This window comes from Drosophila teissieri, chromosome 2R, assembly GCF_016746235.2.
Source record: "Drosophila teissieri strain GT53w chromosome 2R, Prin_Dtei_1.1, whole genome shotgun sequence".
Classification (NCBI taxonomy): Eukaryota; Metazoa; Arthropoda; class Insecta; order Diptera; family Drosophilidae; genus Drosophila; species Drosophila teissieri.
In genome coordinates this window covers 15,250,659-15,265,782 of record NC_053030.1, presented here as the reverse complement: position 1 = coordinate 15,265,782, position 15,124 = coordinate 15,250,659, and the positions used below count along the sequence as shown (strand labels likewise).

At 44.6% G+C, this 15,124-nt stretch overlaps 7 protein-coding genes across 8 annotated transcripts; 3 read left to right on the top strand and 4 right to left on the bottom strand.

Annotated features, from left to right (window-relative positions):
- Positions 1-61: 61 nt before the first annotated feature.
- LOC122615126 (protein C1orf43 homolog) lies at positions 62-1,268 on the bottom strand. Its single transcript, XM_043790025.1, has 2 exons — positions 549-1,268; positions 62-480 (listed from the first exon to the last, which is right to left on the bottom strand). The coding sequence occupies exons 1-2, from the start codon at positions 1,172-1,174 to the stop codon at positions 63-65; spliced, it is 1,044 nt and encodes a 347-aa protein (XP_043645960.1). The 5' UTR covers positions 1,175-1,268; the 3' UTR covers position 62.
- Positions 1,269-1,434: 166 nt separating this feature from the next.
- LOC122615123 (GPI mannosyltransferase 2) lies at positions 1,435-3,280 on the bottom strand. 2 transcript variants are annotated; one of them, XM_043790023.1, is made up of 2 exons: positions 3,079-3,280; positions 1,435-3,012 (listed from the first exon to the last, which is right to left on the bottom strand). In XM_043790023.1, the coding sequence occupies exon 2, from the start codon at positions 3,001-3,003 to the stop codon at positions 1,654-1,656; it is 1,350 nt and encodes a 449-aa protein (XP_043645958.1). In that variant the 5' UTR covers positions 3,004-3,012; positions 3,079-3,280; the 3' UTR covers positions 1,435-1,653. The 2 variants fall into 2 exon arrangements, with proteins under 2 accessions (XP_043645958.1, XP_043645957.1); XM_043790022.1 differs by having other exon boundaries at positions 1,435-3,018; positions 3,079-3,279.
- Positions 3,281-3,522: 242 nt separating this feature from the next.
- Positions 3,523-10,493, top strand: LOC122613853. Its single transcript, XM_043788263.1, has 8 exons — positions 3,523-4,112; positions 4,168-4,498; positions 4,554-5,637; positions 5,695-6,166; positions 7,039-8,047; positions 8,108-8,241; positions 8,302-8,630; positions 8,691-10,493. Exons 1-8 carry the CDS (start codon positions 3,612-3,614, stop codon positions 10,069-10,071), a joined length of 5,241 nt encoding a protein of 1,746 aa, XP_043644198.1. The 5' UTR covers positions 3,523-3,611; the 3' UTR covers positions 10,072-10,493.
- On the bottom strand, positions 6,184-6,783 carry LOC122613854 (ubiquitin-fold modifier 1). Its single transcript, XM_043788264.1, has 2 exons — positions 6,718-6,783; positions 6,184-6,618 (listed from the first exon to the last, which is right to left on the bottom strand). Exon 2 carries the CDS (start codon positions 6,530-6,532, stop codon positions 6,269-6,271), a length of 264 nt encoding a protein of 87 aa, XP_043644199.1. The 5' UTR covers positions 6,533-6,618; positions 6,718-6,783; the 3' UTR covers positions 6,184-6,268.
- Positions 10,494-10,525: 32 nt separating the features above from the next.
- LOC122613775 (V-type proton ATPase 16 kDa proteolipid subunit) lies at positions 10,526-11,128 on the top strand. The gene has a single exon (XM_043788150.1). The coding sequence runs from the start codon at positions 10,608-10,610 to the stop codon at positions 11,082-11,084; it is 477 nt and encodes a 158-aa protein (XP_043644085.1). The 5' UTR covers positions 10,526-10,607; the 3' UTR covers positions 11,085-11,128.
- Positions 11,129-11,288: 160 nt separating this feature from the next.
- Positions 11,289-11,597, top strand: LOC122613776. Its single transcript, XM_043788151.1, has one exon. The coding sequence runs from the start codon at positions 11,289-11,291 to the stop codon at positions 11,595-11,597; it is 309 nt and encodes a 102-aa protein (XP_043644086.1).
- A 43-nt stretch (positions 11,598-11,640) lies between these two features.
- On the bottom strand, positions 11,641-13,216 carry LOC122614596. The gene is made up of 3 exons (XM_043789202.1): positions 12,588-13,216; positions 12,347-12,524; positions 11,641-12,279 (listed from the first exon to the last, which is right to left on the bottom strand). Exons 1-3 carry the CDS (start codon positions 13,208-13,210, stop codon positions 11,641-11,643), a joined length of 1,440 nt encoding a protein of 479 aa, XP_043645137.1. The 5' UTR covers positions 13,211-13,216.
- Positions 13,217-15,124: the final 1,908 nt, after the last annotated feature.

Sequence of the window (15,124 nt, the reverse complement as noted above, 5' to 3'; positions counted from 1 at the left end):
TTAGAGCTCTTTTGAGAAGCCTATAAGAATGAATGACTAAATGAGTGACTTTGGAAGTTGTCTTAGACGTTGCTGGAGTTCCGCTGAAACTGCATTGATGATATACTTTTAATCTCGTTGTCCTCCATGACACCTCCATCAGTGCTCTGATGGTGGTCCGCCTCTACGATAATGTCATCCAGTGTGGGTGTCTTAATTCTATTGCGTATGATGAGATCTCTGTCGCAGGGCGCTTGGAGGTGAAGAGGATTTGTGGCTAGCTCCGCTGGACCATCGCCACCACCGCCGCCCTGCAGACCCAAAGTCAAATTAACCTTGGCGTGCTGTCCAGTCGTTAGTTCGCTGCTAGGCTGTACATTTTCCAATGTCGTGGGAGGACGCAGGCGTGCAGGATCCAGCAGGGAATGCATTTTCGTCTGTTTCCTGGGCGTTCGTGCAGGCGATGCCTTACGAGAATTGTAGTTCTTTAGCTGTTTGGACCTGAGAGGTCAAAGAAAAGTTTATTGTCATTGAAAAGTTTAACAAATAGTCTAGTCTAATTGACGTACGCCTCCATCAACTTCAGCAGCAAATGGTGATACGCCTCGTACTCATCCTTTCCGAACTCATTGGGATCGTGTCGAGCATGCTCATACATATCGCAGTACTGGTGAATCATCCGCTGTCCAGCTCCGTTAAGCGTAACCGATAAAGTGGTTAGCAGGAAGGCCCTCAAACTCTCAGGAGCATGCCGAGAGCTACCGTCCGCTCGGGCTATCTCAGATTCCAGCAGTTTCACATCATCCACCGCCTTCATGCGGTAATAGTAGGGTGGCAATGGTGCCTCCTGCTCCGGCTGAACGATGTACTTGTCGCCATCGTCCCACAGCAGCTTCGGTTCCTGCGTTATTTTCTGGATGCAGTCCAGGCGCCGCTCAATCTCTCTCCTTAGCGCCTTCTTGGCATCGTTGCCAACCGGAACGTGGGGGCCCCGACGTCCTCGCAGCTGGAATCGCATAATCTGCCGCTTGGCAAAGATGAATAGCATCAGGCAAGTTAGGACTCCTCCGCTGATTATGATGATTATCATCACGCCCGAAAGCTGTTCCATGTTGCCGCCCGCCTTGCTGGCCTTCTCCTGGAGACTCGGTGCGGCGTAGTCGCCTACCTTGTGCAGGCGCAGATGCCCATCCATGGCGAATACCCTTTTCTTCGTGGATATATGAAATAATAAACAATTTTCTTGGATAATTCTTTGTTGTTTTGGTCAGCCACCCAAAACAGCTGATTCTGAGTGTGACCGCTTACAGTGGGAAAATACTAGAAATACATAATTATACCTTACAATAACAAGTTTCAAAAATGAGGCGCCAATTTTAAACAAATGTAAATGTAAATGCAATGGTTAGGAGACTACAAACTTATATAAGAGTAAGACACAACAAACGTTAAAAATAATTTCTAAAATTGTCAACAACTTTTATTTTTCAATTTGTGTAGATGATAGAAAATTTAAAAGGGAAACCAATACTTTTGAGCGCCTCAACATTACCAATTAAATTTTGAGAACTTGGACGATTATTTACACACTAAAAAAGAAATCCATGCGGATGAACAGTCTCTTTGGCAACCAGCGAGTTCTTTTGCTCCTCCTAATCCAATAATTTATCGAGCTCACGTCCACGGGTAATTGTTACTGAACAGCACCGTGCCCACCAAACTATAAGAGGTGCACCATACAAAGAGAGCTCCTGCCTTTGAACGCAGCTTTAGTTGGGCCAGTGTCTTGGGCATGTGATCCGCGGCAAACCAGTAGAAAACAGGTGTGGCCGAGGCCAAGAGGCGGGTGGACACTTGGATGTGCACGTAAACAGTGCAGACGAGGGTGAGCAATGCAGCGTGCAGCACGAAAGGGAATGTGGTGTGGTCCCTTAGCAGCTCCTTGTAGTTAGAGGGCGTTAGTTTTGCCCAGACCGCTTTGACCAAGTGCCGTATGTAATCGTAGCAGTGCCAGTGCATGAAACTCAGCATGGGCAGGGCCAGCAAGAAGTTGGGTAGCTGTTTCCACTTGTAATATCGTAGAAAGCCCACATCCCAGTAGTGCGATTGCACGTAAGTGTAGGGGAACGGCAAGGTGTACTGGCACCAGGGAGATCCTTCTGAGCCTTGACCAGACAATAGGTACTTCCGCTCGTCTGCGTAGTCCACAACGTGCTGCGGGTGGGTCGTACTTGTGGAGGTCAGACAGTAGAGCCTGTATATGTAGAAATAGTAGGTGTGCAGTATCCCAATGGCTCCCAGAATTGTGAGCGTCATTTGTGTCAGCTGCAAGCAGGAGGTTGACTCCTTGTTCTTGAGTAGCAGTTGACGTGCGAAGAAGTAGAGCGGGAATCCCAAGGTGATTAATCCATTTGAGCGGCACACTAAACAGGCGGCTAAAGCGCTTCCCAAACGCAGGTATCGGAAACTACCCGTCGGCTTCACGCACTCCAGCATCAGATGAAGGCTGGAGTAGGCGAAGAAGGACTCTGAGTAGGCGGCGGTGAAGAAAATGGTTGCCGGATTAAAGCAGTATATCAAGGCCGCATTCCAGCTCTTGTTTAGGTCGTTGAACAATACTTGGGTCAGCTGAAACAGCAGATTTGCCGACTCGCAGAAGAGCCATAGGTTCAGGACCACAGCCACCACCAGCAAAATAGATTCCTGGGATAAGGAGATCCCGAGTGCCTCCACGGCTTGTGCCACGTGACGCACGACAACCGGGTACAGTGGATAGAAGGCCAACGTGTTCTCGTAGCTGTACAGGTTCCCGGCTATATGAAGAAAGTATTCTCCATCCCAGTGCCTTAATCCGCCCAAGCAGCGCTTAACCATCTTGTCTATCCAGGTGGAATTCTGCTCCTCCGAGACCGGCATCCGGAATACATCCGGTCTGTGCTCTGGCAAGGCTCCGTGGGCGACCAATTGTACCAGAAGGACGATGAGGCGACTGGCCAGCGCCAGTTTAGTCACCTTCTCCGTCATTTCGGATTTCTAGAGCTTGGGTGGAGTCAATTATCATTCGGCGGGCATGTGATTCATGTCAAGTCGTGGGCATACCTCACAGCTAAAACGATGTGGACGGATCTTCTGGTCTGGACACTTCTGCGGCGGGAAAAAGGCAGTTCAGCTCCTCGGTTACTTCTTAAACTTCCCTCTCTTTTGGTGACATTTACTCTGTGGAGCCGTTTTATTATTATATATTATTTTTGGGCAGAAGCCCGGAAAAGCAGAGCATGGTGTGACCAGAGGGTTTTTAATCGCATGAGATAATGTCGATACCATATCGATATGAAAATAATGAATTTAACATATATTTTAAAATGAATATTTACTTTTAATTTGATTTAGATTCAATTAGTTTGTTGTAAAAAATAGCTTAATAAGAATACTTAAGGATATTTAAAGAGGCGTTTAGCAGTTCCAACATATGATTAATTCATATCGATACTATCGAACGAACATCGTTGATTGTTCCAGCTCTAATCGATATGGCACATTTTAGTGGCGGCATTTCCTAAAAACAGTGCCGCTTTTGTTTTGCATTTTGGTTGAATTTAAGCTGAGATTTCACCCATAAATGAAGTGTCGTTATGCCGAACAGTGCAAAGAAGTCGGACTCCGCAAGGAGCAATAGCTCGACACCGCGGAGACCGCGAAAACGCAAACGAGTGGAACGCCAGAGCCTGGACTCGCAGGTCGATGAGGATGCCAAGGAGATCGATCGCCGGCTGCGGAAAGTGGCTAAGAAGAACTCCATCAGCGCCGAGGACATGCAAAAGGTGGTCCGGAAGGTGGTGCGCAACGATCATGTTTTAGCATTGGTCACTTTGAAGGCGGAGGACGAGCTGGCGCGAGAGAGGTTGGAGTCGGCGGAGCAGCAAAAGAGGGGTGCCATTATAATTACGGACACTCCATCTGTGCCCAAACTCACACGATCCAAGGCAAGGGAACTAAACTGCACTCCTGGGATCTCGCTGTCCCAGCTCAACGAAACTCCCACCGACAATAACGGCATAGAGGCTCTCATACGGGAGGATTTGCACTCTGATGAGGAAGACGAGGAGTACACATTCAAGGAAGAGGACTTTCATGTGGGTTTACCATTTATTCACCTTGACCGATGCTAGATAATCGTTTATTCCACAGTCGGATGACGATCCCAACACCACAGCATCGGATTTCGACTCCAATCCCTGCACGCCTCAAACGCCACTTACTGCCAATGAGGAATCTCCTGCAAAGTTCTCTGATGACGGTTGTTTTAAGGTGCCCTTCGACAAAAATTGGCAGGATAAAGAGGACCTTAGGATTGCAACAAGAACACGCTCCAAGTTTTGTTTGCAGCAGACTACCATTGAGGATTTGCAGTCGGAATTTGTCCCGCCGGACGTTGAGCCTAGCGATGTGGTGGAGAACGAAATGACCGCCAACGATGAGGATTGGATGCAGTTCCTTAATGACTTTACAAAGCCTTTAAGTAGGTAGTATCGATGAAGGCATGTAATGGTCTTCCTAACTTTAATATCTTACAGACAACACGGTCCAGGGCGAGGATGATGATCCCATTAACGATCCGGAATATGTGGCCGCAGATCATTTGGAGTCGGAATATGAGAACGCCGAGGAGCTCCGCGATGTAAATATATCCAAGAAAGAGTTAACTGACCTGGTCTCTGAGCTGTTTGCTGGCTTGTTACAAGAGGGAGTATCTCTGGAATCAATTGAATTGGAAACACCTCAAAAATTCATTGAAAGTGCCAACGTTTCGATGCTTCCCATTGATCAAGTGTCGCGTAACATAGATTTTGATGGCCAGCAGATAAATACTAATCAGCCGGACCTGAATGTTTTTCAAGCAAATGTGATGCCACCTCCTTGCGAAGTGAACGATATGAGCATGGTAATGCCTATTCCTGTGGCTGTGCTCCAGGAGGAAAACGTGAAATGTGGTCCCGATGGATCGCCTTGCAATGTGGTAAACATACCTTCTGATGCATTAACTGTTCCGCCCGAACTAATAGCTGTTCCAATACCTGGACAACCTAATTGCTTCCAAATTGCCAAAGTTGTTACCAATGATTCAACTATGGGTCTTCCATTGACTGAAGAGTCACTCCAGAATTTTTCTAGCGTGCATCCAATGCAGCCCCCCGTTGTAGCTGCAAGCAGTGTAGATCGTTATAAGAAACCATTTGATACGAACTTCACCTGGGAATACATCTCGATAAAGAAACATATTTATTCGGAGTATGAGGAAAAGTTTGAGAACCTGCGAAACGTAGAGCCAGTGAACTTCAATCACCTCGCCAGGAGCAGGGGATTTACCCAGTCTCAGCATGATATGCTTCAGCAGCAGCTTCGCATTCACACGCAGATGCTTAGTCAAAGCTATCTACAAACCTACTCCCATCCCACGTTGTACCCCATGGCCACGAAGCCCAGGGAAATGTTGGAAGAATTGCACAAAAAGGCAACTAAAGATCCTAGTTTCAATTGCTGGAATCTGCAGGAGGCTGTCCAACTAGTTAGAAAGTGGGAACATGATCTGTGCAGTGATGAGTTTAAGGAGGAGAACGAGAAGATGATGGACTTCATTAACAAGGAAACGGATCTGACGTAAGCTAATGGTAGTTTCGACATACATACGGCTAAATAATATTTTAATATTTTTAGTGATGGCCACACGCGTCAAGTACCCAGGCTGGCGCCTCGTATTATGGATCTCATGCTGGATAGCCGGGTGTTTATGTATCCTCAGTACCTACCCCGGATGGCTTTTCAACCTAAACTGACTCAAACCAGCGCTTACGCACCCTCCGAGTATCAGCTTATTGCCGTTGGCTTGGAGAAGCACTTGACATTAATGGGAAAAGCCAAAAAAAAACTACGCAAAGGTGCAGATCCCATTCGCGTTGCCTGTAAGCGAATGACTAAGGATACGATTTGTGGAAAGACTGCCCGGCGAATCTTCATGAAAATCTCTGAGCTTCGCGACTCAAAACAGTACAATCCAGTGAAGTATTTCATTGAACGCCATCGAGCACCGCCCGCAAACGACATCCTTTGGGGTTTCGAGGGAGGACTGGTGAAAACTCCCCGGGAATGCCACATGGCGCTTCCCAGTGGCTGGCAATACTACATTGAGGTAAGGAATACTATTGATTATTATCGGATACATTGTTTAACATTTAATAAGCATCAAAAAGGGGGACAATCTCAAAGGGTAAAAAGAAAGGGATTAGGGGAACTAGCTTAGTTGGTGACCCACTCGATCTCTAGGAATAAGTCGCAGCTCGGATCCATGCTTTAGGAACACATTTCCAGCAGTCTGCTGTGGGCTAATGCCGATTCCATCGTCCGTGATGATGGCACTCGTCTCCGCCGGAACCTTGAACTCCTCTGAGGCGAATTTCAGCACGGCCGTAAAGGGAGTTCCCTCCGGAACACTGAGCACCTTAAAGGGCAGCTTGGGGTCCGAAGTTAGCGTGATTTTGAAGGTTACTTTGCTCATTGTGGAATGTGCAGACGTGGTCAGTTTTGATTCTCTGGGGGAATATACGGGTTTCCGTTGTTTTCCACGGGCAGAATGCTTGATCCCTAGTGGGGAAAGTTTAAAAAAGTATAAATTAGTTGGTTTGGAAATAGTTTTTAGGGGTATTTTATTTAAAAACAATAAAAATATGTTGTCGCTCTTACTTTTAGTGCGGTCAAAAATACGATAGGTAGCCAGCAAGTTATCGTCTGTGATGAGTAATATTTGCATAAGTGTACCTACATATGTTCGTACCTAATTAGGTACACATATATAAAAATATATTATTTCTTCTATTTGGATGTAAATAATATTGCTTACAAAGGCTTTTGCTTAGAATTGGCATAATGTTTTTACTAACTACTAAATCATTGCTTATCGGTGGCCAGGTACCAGCCATCAAAGTTATCGATAACATTATACATAGCTTGTGCCATCGCTGTGGTTTATAAATTGCGGACAATTTTCAATCTAATATTTTTCAGAAAACTTGGGAGCAAAAGCGCACCCGTCGCAACTTTAAAGTATCGAAAGCATCGTCGGTAGCCAGTGCATCGTATTTGGAGTTCGTACGCGAGGCGGTCGGCGAGGATCTCCTGCTGCCGGAGAGTTTTGGTCAGGCGGCAGTCCCCAATGGCAGTGCTGCTGGTTTGGAACCGCCTACGGATAGCAGACCCAAAAAAAGGCCAGCGCAGAGGAAGTCCCGCCCAGCGGAAAAGCCCCCACAGCTCACCATCAATGTGAATTATGTTTTTGGCGGGAATACGAGCGCGGGAAACTTATCCGGAGTATCTGGGGTCTCGGTGCCCTTGGTGTCCGGCGGAAGTCTGGCCGAGAATGTACTGAACATCAATCGCAGCTTATACACCGCCGCCGAGTGCAGTAGTCTACTGGCCTTGCCGCCAGTTCCTCCGCCATTGGATGAAAATGCTCCGCCAGCCATAAACTTCAAAGTAGACGAGTTTACTCACACACTGCAAATCTGCGAATTGGAGAACTCCAGCGAGGCCGTACAGCCGGATCTGTTGCCTGCGCAGGATACCCCTTCCACCGCAGGCAGAAACGCCAAAAAGGCGCGTTACCAAATCTTTAAGCCAAAGGTTCAATCTCTCAATAAATCGCGAAGGGGATCAACACCATCCCGCAGTCGATACCACAAATTGCGCGAACGTTTGCGCCATAAACTAAGCAAGCGCTGCCATTCCCTAATCACCACCTACGAATCCTACCTGCGTCGTCGCAGCGAGAAATATAAAGACTGCGAGTTGGTACAGGTCGTGCACAATCGTTTCTTCGCCCTTGAACTGTACACTCAACTGCTGGCCGATCTAAGGATGTTCTGCAGCAATACCACTGCTAAGACGGCAACGCAGCCAAAGAGATCCAGGAGTGATGATGAGGCGGCGAAGCTGAGAAAGGCCAATCGACAGGAGGAGATGCTTCGCCACATGCTCCAGCCGGATTCTTTAGAAGAGAGCAATCGCAAAGATGCCAGTGAGTTTTAGATTAATTATATTTAATGACTTAAATAAATGAATTACTTTCCATTTTCAGTTTTTGCCCTAAATTTTTATGAAAAGGTAGAGGAGGCCTTGCTGAGTGACAATCGCGTAGATGATTGCAAAAAATTTAACAGTCTGTTGCAAAACTTCGACCCCAGGCAGGAGAAAGTTTCATCTTTGTATTTGGTATGTATCACTTAAGTGGTCCGATCTTATTGTATTCTATAACTTCTGTGTTTTCCTTAGAAAGTGGAAGAAATATTGCTACCCAATCATCCCGAACTAGCTGAAGTATTCCTCAACTTCTTGTTACCTGCCGAGGCCGCTGAGATGGGAAAATTCTTTGAGCACTTTATGATATGCAATGCTACCAACTTTATCAACAAACTGAACATCTACTTTAGTAAGCAGCCAGCTCAAATCAGAAAGATTTATGCCTGCCTTAGCGAGTTGGCGGAAATGCCTAATGTCAGCATGAAAAAAGTTGAGAATAAAATAATGCCCTTGCTCAAAGGCAATCAATTTCTGATCGATTGGTTTGTACAGCAATTCCCCCAGGGCAAACCGCCAAAAAGGTAAGAATGGTGAATAAAGTACTCGCTATTGTTTTCTGTAACATTGTTTTTTATTTCCAGAATCCTTTCTCCTGTAGAGACCATAAATCTGCATGATGTGCAAATCAATACTACGGGAGAATACACGGAAACGATTCAAGAGTTTACAGATGTACCTACGCCAAGTAAACCTGGTTGTCATTTAAAGTATATTAATGGTCGCATATTTTATGGGGCCAAGATCCTATTGCCTGCCAAACTGTCTTTTATGGCTGCTAGTATTTACAATGAACAATCTTATGACGTGCCACCTGTCTCAAGTGATACGCAAAATTGCGCACATGGTATTCGTGCCCAGGGAGAAAAGCTTCTTAGTATGGCTGCCAATACAGATAGCGACGATGGTGCGGATCGAAGTGAGGAAGATGATGCCAGTCGTGCTTTGATTATTGATACCACGGGTGATGAGCAGAACAGCTGTTCATCCATTGAGATGTGCGATGAGGCAGGCTTAAGAGCGCATGCAATCAGATTGAACGCTAGTTTGTATACCAACTCAAGCTTTACTAATGCAGCGACCAGTACACCCAATGTGGGCAACTCTCATGCACCCCATCATCCGCACGCTAAAAAAACGGCCATAAACTTTGGTGAGATATCCCCGCGCAAGCAATCAGCCTTTAACAACTCGGGATTGAGTCCTTTATCGGCAACTAACAATAGTTCTCCTCACATCGACAAACGAAAGTCACCTACTAAGAAGATTCGATCTCCTCTTAATCAAACTCAGAGCAGACAACGTGCCAATAATCCACCAATGGTCGTCATCCATGAGTCTCAGCCTTCATCTTCGCCTGCCATTGAGTGTGCAAAGCGCTTGCGCACGCTGATCGATCAGGAGAGTGTCCGGGATGCAGCGGATACAAAAGCGGGCATTCGAATTATTGCGCAGGCCAAGCAGCAAACTCCAACACCTACAAACCAATGCAGCTCTGAAACTCTTACGAAAATTGAGGTTGACAGCCTGGATGAAAGTAGCGAGAATATGCCTTTCTGTACAAATCTCAAAATGGACATGGATCAATCGGAGGAGGAGCTGGAACCATTGCAGTTAAGTGCTGGCAACACACCACAGCACGTGATCACAACACAATTCGATAGCGACGAGGACTGCAAGCTGGATGTCGTGGCCACGCTGGCGAATTGCACCACCGAAGATCGAACAGATGCAGCATCTGCATTGACTGCCAGCACATCCCAATCTGAGACTGGTAGTTCCCACTCGGCACCTTGGACTCGTGAAGAGGACAAAGTAATCCTTATCGAAATGAAAATAGGGGCACGGGATCGAGAGCAGCTCATCCGACGAATGCGCGCCAAGCTTAAGAATCGCAGTATAGAAGAACTACGTAGTAGGCATCAGTTTCTTATGGATTTTCTGTCCAAATTGCAGGGAAAGTGAGGTTCGTCTAATAAGTTCTCGAGTGTATTATATTCCAAGCTGAAATAGGATACTAATATTAACTGTATATAAATGAAATGGTTTATCTCATTACTTACAAACAACAATTATTGAAGGCAATTCTTTGTTGTACTTATTACTTGTTTTAACATAAATTCTCTTCAGAATATATAGTTTTATTATCAAACATTTGAATATTTTGAAATCTACCTTAGGTTGACATTGACTATTAATAAGTATATTGAAACCATGAATTTAATATTTTGGTGTTTATCTGAGTATACTATAGATGATAAATCGAGCGCATTGTTTAAACTGTATTATTCTTTGATCAAAACTATTGATTAACGATAACCACTATTTTCAATTTTCTTGAAGACTGTAAATATAAAAATACAAAATGTTTCAAAAATCTGTAAAAACTGGCTGATATTATCAATCAACCTTGTCTGGAAACTTCTAACGTATTCACATCTGAAAACCTAAATAAATCTGGAATTGTTCCTACTTTTATAAGTGCAACGTAAGACTGAAAGATGCATGCTGCGGAGCTCTCGCTGGATGAACCGCATTTCGCAGCCTTCTTTTGCGTCCTGGGAGCCGTGTGCGCCATTGTCTTTTCGACACTGGGAGCCGCCTATGGAACCGCAAAGGCTTCTGTGGGAATCTGCTCGATGTCAATCAAGCATCCGCGGCTGATCATGAAGGCGATTGTTCCAGTGGTCATGGCTGGCATTATAGCCATTTATGGACTGGTGATTGCGGTCCTGCTTGCTGGGACGCTGGGCAACCGCTATAGCGCCTACAAGGGTTTCCTAAACCTCAGTGCTGGACTGGCGGTGGGAGTCTCTGGGATGGGTGCTGGAATTGCCATTGGCGTGGTGGGTGAAGCTGGAGTCCGTGCCTCTGCGCAGCAGCCAAAACTCTTTGTGGCCATCATTCTAATATTGATATTTGCCGAGGTCTTGGGTCTGTATGGTCTCATAGTGGCCATTTACTTGTTTTCCAAGTAATGTGAGCTATCCCTACTTTTGCCGTTATTAAACAAAAACTGGTTTTAAACAGTCTGTTCTTGCTGTTAATGGGTAATCATTTGTCAAACTTCAAACTATTTGCTCAGCTGTACGAACCTTTTTCAGACTCAGCTGCATTCTCTTTTAGAAGCTGCATTCTCTTAGTTACAATTTGGAATTCACAGAGTTAACGTCACGCTGAAGATGTACCTCCTTTACTTTTTTGGATTCTTCTTAGTGGGCAGTATTGTTCTAGCCCAACTTCAACCTCTGCAGAATGCTACACTCAACACAACTAATATCAATGGAAATACTACTAGAAGACACATAATGGTACGGAAATTGCACGCTGATGAGAAGCAGGGTAAAGGAATGATGCGCATGGTGATACACAAGATAGAACCCGGGCATTCCTACTACAAGGTGTTCAATGGCAATGAGAAGGCAGCCCGAGGATTCACCAATAAGATATGGAATCGTTTGTTTAATCGCTATAGTACAATGCTTATATAAATTAGTAGTCTTAAATCTATTTACGTTTGCGGAATAAGTTAGCTTAAGTAATAATTATAAAGCTAGAACTGAATATGGAATCCTCGTCGGGAGCGGAGTCCTTTGTGTGCAGGCAGGCGCTAGATCTGGTGTAGAATACCTCCGACTCATGGTGGCAATGATGCTCTTCGTCCTGCTCGGAATCCTTCATGGTGAATGTGCCCACTGCCGTCTTGCAATGCGCATTGAGCTTGCAGCTGGAGTCACTGGCCCAACTCTCGCAACCGCAGGGCAGTGCCTCATCTGGTGGCAGGTGTTGTGGACTCACACTGCTGACCACCCGCTCCTCCGCGGTGGCCTTCTGCTTTCTCTTGTCCTGGCAGCGCCTCCACGTCCTTCGTACAGCCCGGAAACAACATAATCCGAAGCACACATCAGAGGTGCCCTTAAGGCACAGGAAAAACTCTGGCATAAACGATGGATTGATCACGGCGTAGACAACTATGTTCAAGGACAGCTGCAGCGCGTTCAATGTTATGCAGATCACTTCCAGCTGCTCAATGAAGGAGGCATTCACCTTGTCGGGATCACCACCGAATAATAGATTCAAGGAGCTCTTTCTGGACGTCATGTGGGCGGGAAGCTCGCCAAAGAGGTACAACGTAATCACAATCACTATGCTGATGGTCAACTTCATTTGGTGCTGCAAAGAGAGGGATTTATAGATTATGCGAATAAATGTCTGTTAATATTTATATATATTCAAATACCTGGTATCGCTTGGCAGTGGTGCGGTTATTAGCGGCTGGGTTGTTAGCCTGGCACATACGACTTTGCTTTGTCCATTTCCGGAAGACTATAATTATGGCCCCATTGCCGATGAGCAGGAATATGGCTGGCAAAAGGGCCAACAGGGCAAAGGTGAACCAGTTTTGCACTTTATAAAAACTATGGCAAAAAGAAGCTCCATGAAAACATATGCCCACTTACTCCAATTATAGCTAAACTCACTTTGTGTAGTAGAAATCTGTGACGTGACAGGTGCCCGAGTCACTCACGTAGAAGACGAAAAAGTACGGCATGTTGACCACGATGGATATGCCTATTGCCACAACGATGATACAGCGAGCCACCTTTCGTCGGCAAAATCGAGGAGCTCCGTTGGTTCCCTTAAAACTGGACAGAAAGATGAATCGATCCAGGCTCAGACACGCCAGGATCAGGTTCGCTCCGCCTGTACTGATGCCAAAGAGTGGGGTTTGCCACTGATAGTCGTAGGTAATCCAAGTGGGACTGCTGTAGAAATAGCTTCTGGACAGGGCAGTCATTGTGATGAGCAGGCACGAGATGCAGTCCATCCAGGAAAGGGCCGCCATGTAACTGAAGGCCGATGGCGTCATCTTGGGACGCATAAAGACGACAGCGTTGATGAAGTTCGTGCACAGTCCAAAGGCCGACAAGGTGGGAACGGCCAGTCCGTAGAGCACAAAGAGCGTCACCGTGGGCTTCCGTCTCTGGAAGATGCATTCATCGCTATGCTCCATTCCGTGCTCCTGGCCGATTGTCCAGCCGGATTCTGAGCTGGTGAAATTGCCAGCGTACATGACAGATTGGATGATTCGATGACTGGCCATGTTGTTCACTGACTGACTGACTGGGTGAAGAGGAGGATTTGGCAGCGACTGCTGGACACGTCTATCTAATTGTTGCAAATTCACGATAAGATTATCTAGCGCTAACGGACGCATAAATGTTAATTTGTACGCAATCAATGATAACGCCGCCACGCAAACCCACCTCAACATCGACCTCTGTCTAGGCGGACCCCCCTCTCCATTTATCTTATATAGCTGCTATAGGTATATATGGCTCGATATCCTGGCGTTCTCTTTTTGTTGCATACTTTGCTGGGCTGCGTGAATTTATGATCTACTGGTTGGGATATAAATGGAATTTTGGATACCCACACCTGACCTGGATTGTTGTTAAAAGTATAGTTAAGAAGTGGCGTGTTATTGACTTACGTACATTGAATTACCACCCCAGATAAACAATTTCAATTTACGAGATTCAGATGCATTTAGTAGTACTTTTATTTACTTTCGGGTACTCGTACTGTGTGTGTGTGGTGTGGTTTGGTGCCCAAAGCCGATTGTTTGATTTATTTGAGTTTGTCTCTTTGTTTGGCTTGGCTCAATAAATTATAGATTACATCCAGCCTGGGACTGTGTGTACTCGTAAATGTATATAGTGGATGCACATATGCACAGGCATATGTCACTGACTGACTGATCGGGGCTGGGTGGGTGAATTATTCAGACGTAAAAATAGTTTTCATTAGTTTAGTTTTGGATTTCGGTCGAGAGATTTGTCTGGAAGATTTCGCTCTCTCTTGCGTGACATCTTATGGTATTATATCTTTTAAGTAATTCACATCGATATTTCATAGATATAATTATATTAATGTATATGTGTATATATCTATTTAGTTTGTACTAAGTTAATATGCAATTCAAATACATACGTATGAGACTTAGGTTTAAAAAACGACCGTGAAAATGATCAAAATTACATAAACATGTATTGTAAAAATGTCGACTCTAAATAAAACTGTATGCAGTTAAAGTCCTACCAATATGCTTTTTTCAATATGTATATAGTTCGATAATAAAAATTAATTTTCATTAAATTGTAATATTTTCAATATTTGAACAGACTTGAAAAGTGTTTTCGCTTCCTTCATTTATTTGCCATGAAAGTCATTAAAGTAATTCAGACACACATATACATCTATAGATATATGCTAATTATGCATTACATTTAATTTTTAAAATACGAGCAAATTTTTGTTTTTCCCCGCGTTGAACGTTAAGTGCTACTCATCGTGGCTGCGAATCATACTCATTCATCGTGCTTGGGATCGATATTTGTATATCATTTGATCTACCTTGTTGGCTTAGATTACATTTTGATTTCAAAACTGGATAGTTAAATTAAACGTTTTAAATGCTTCAAGTTCGGAGTTACACAATTCAATATATTTAAGTTAGTAAATATTAATTCTGTTTACGTCTCGAATTCACTAGTTTAAACTACTGTTAAGCTTTACCGATTCTGGTTAATTGTTAATTCTCATTTAAGTTACTCTGTTGTGCCCTACGCAATTAGCTTGGCTACAAATTCCCCACCGACAGACACAGATAATTTTATAATAATATTCCTATAGATACAGATACGTAATACGCATAGCCTCGTTTGGCATGAATTCATTTTAGGTTTTCTTCTATGAGAGAAAGATAGCTACGAGAGGCACAAAAGCTTAGCTCGGCTGGCGCTAATTTGGAAATCGGTCTAGGCTATATACGATGACTATAGTTTTACATGCTTATAGTAGATTGTCTTTTCCCATAGTTAAACAGTAGTTGCTAGCTGCTAGATTCCTGCGAAGGTACTAAAGTTTCCGACTCCAGAGCAATCTAACATAGTTTTCCCTTGACTAGGAGCAAACAGTTTTAGTTTTAGTTTTTAGTTTAGGTTTTACAGCTTTA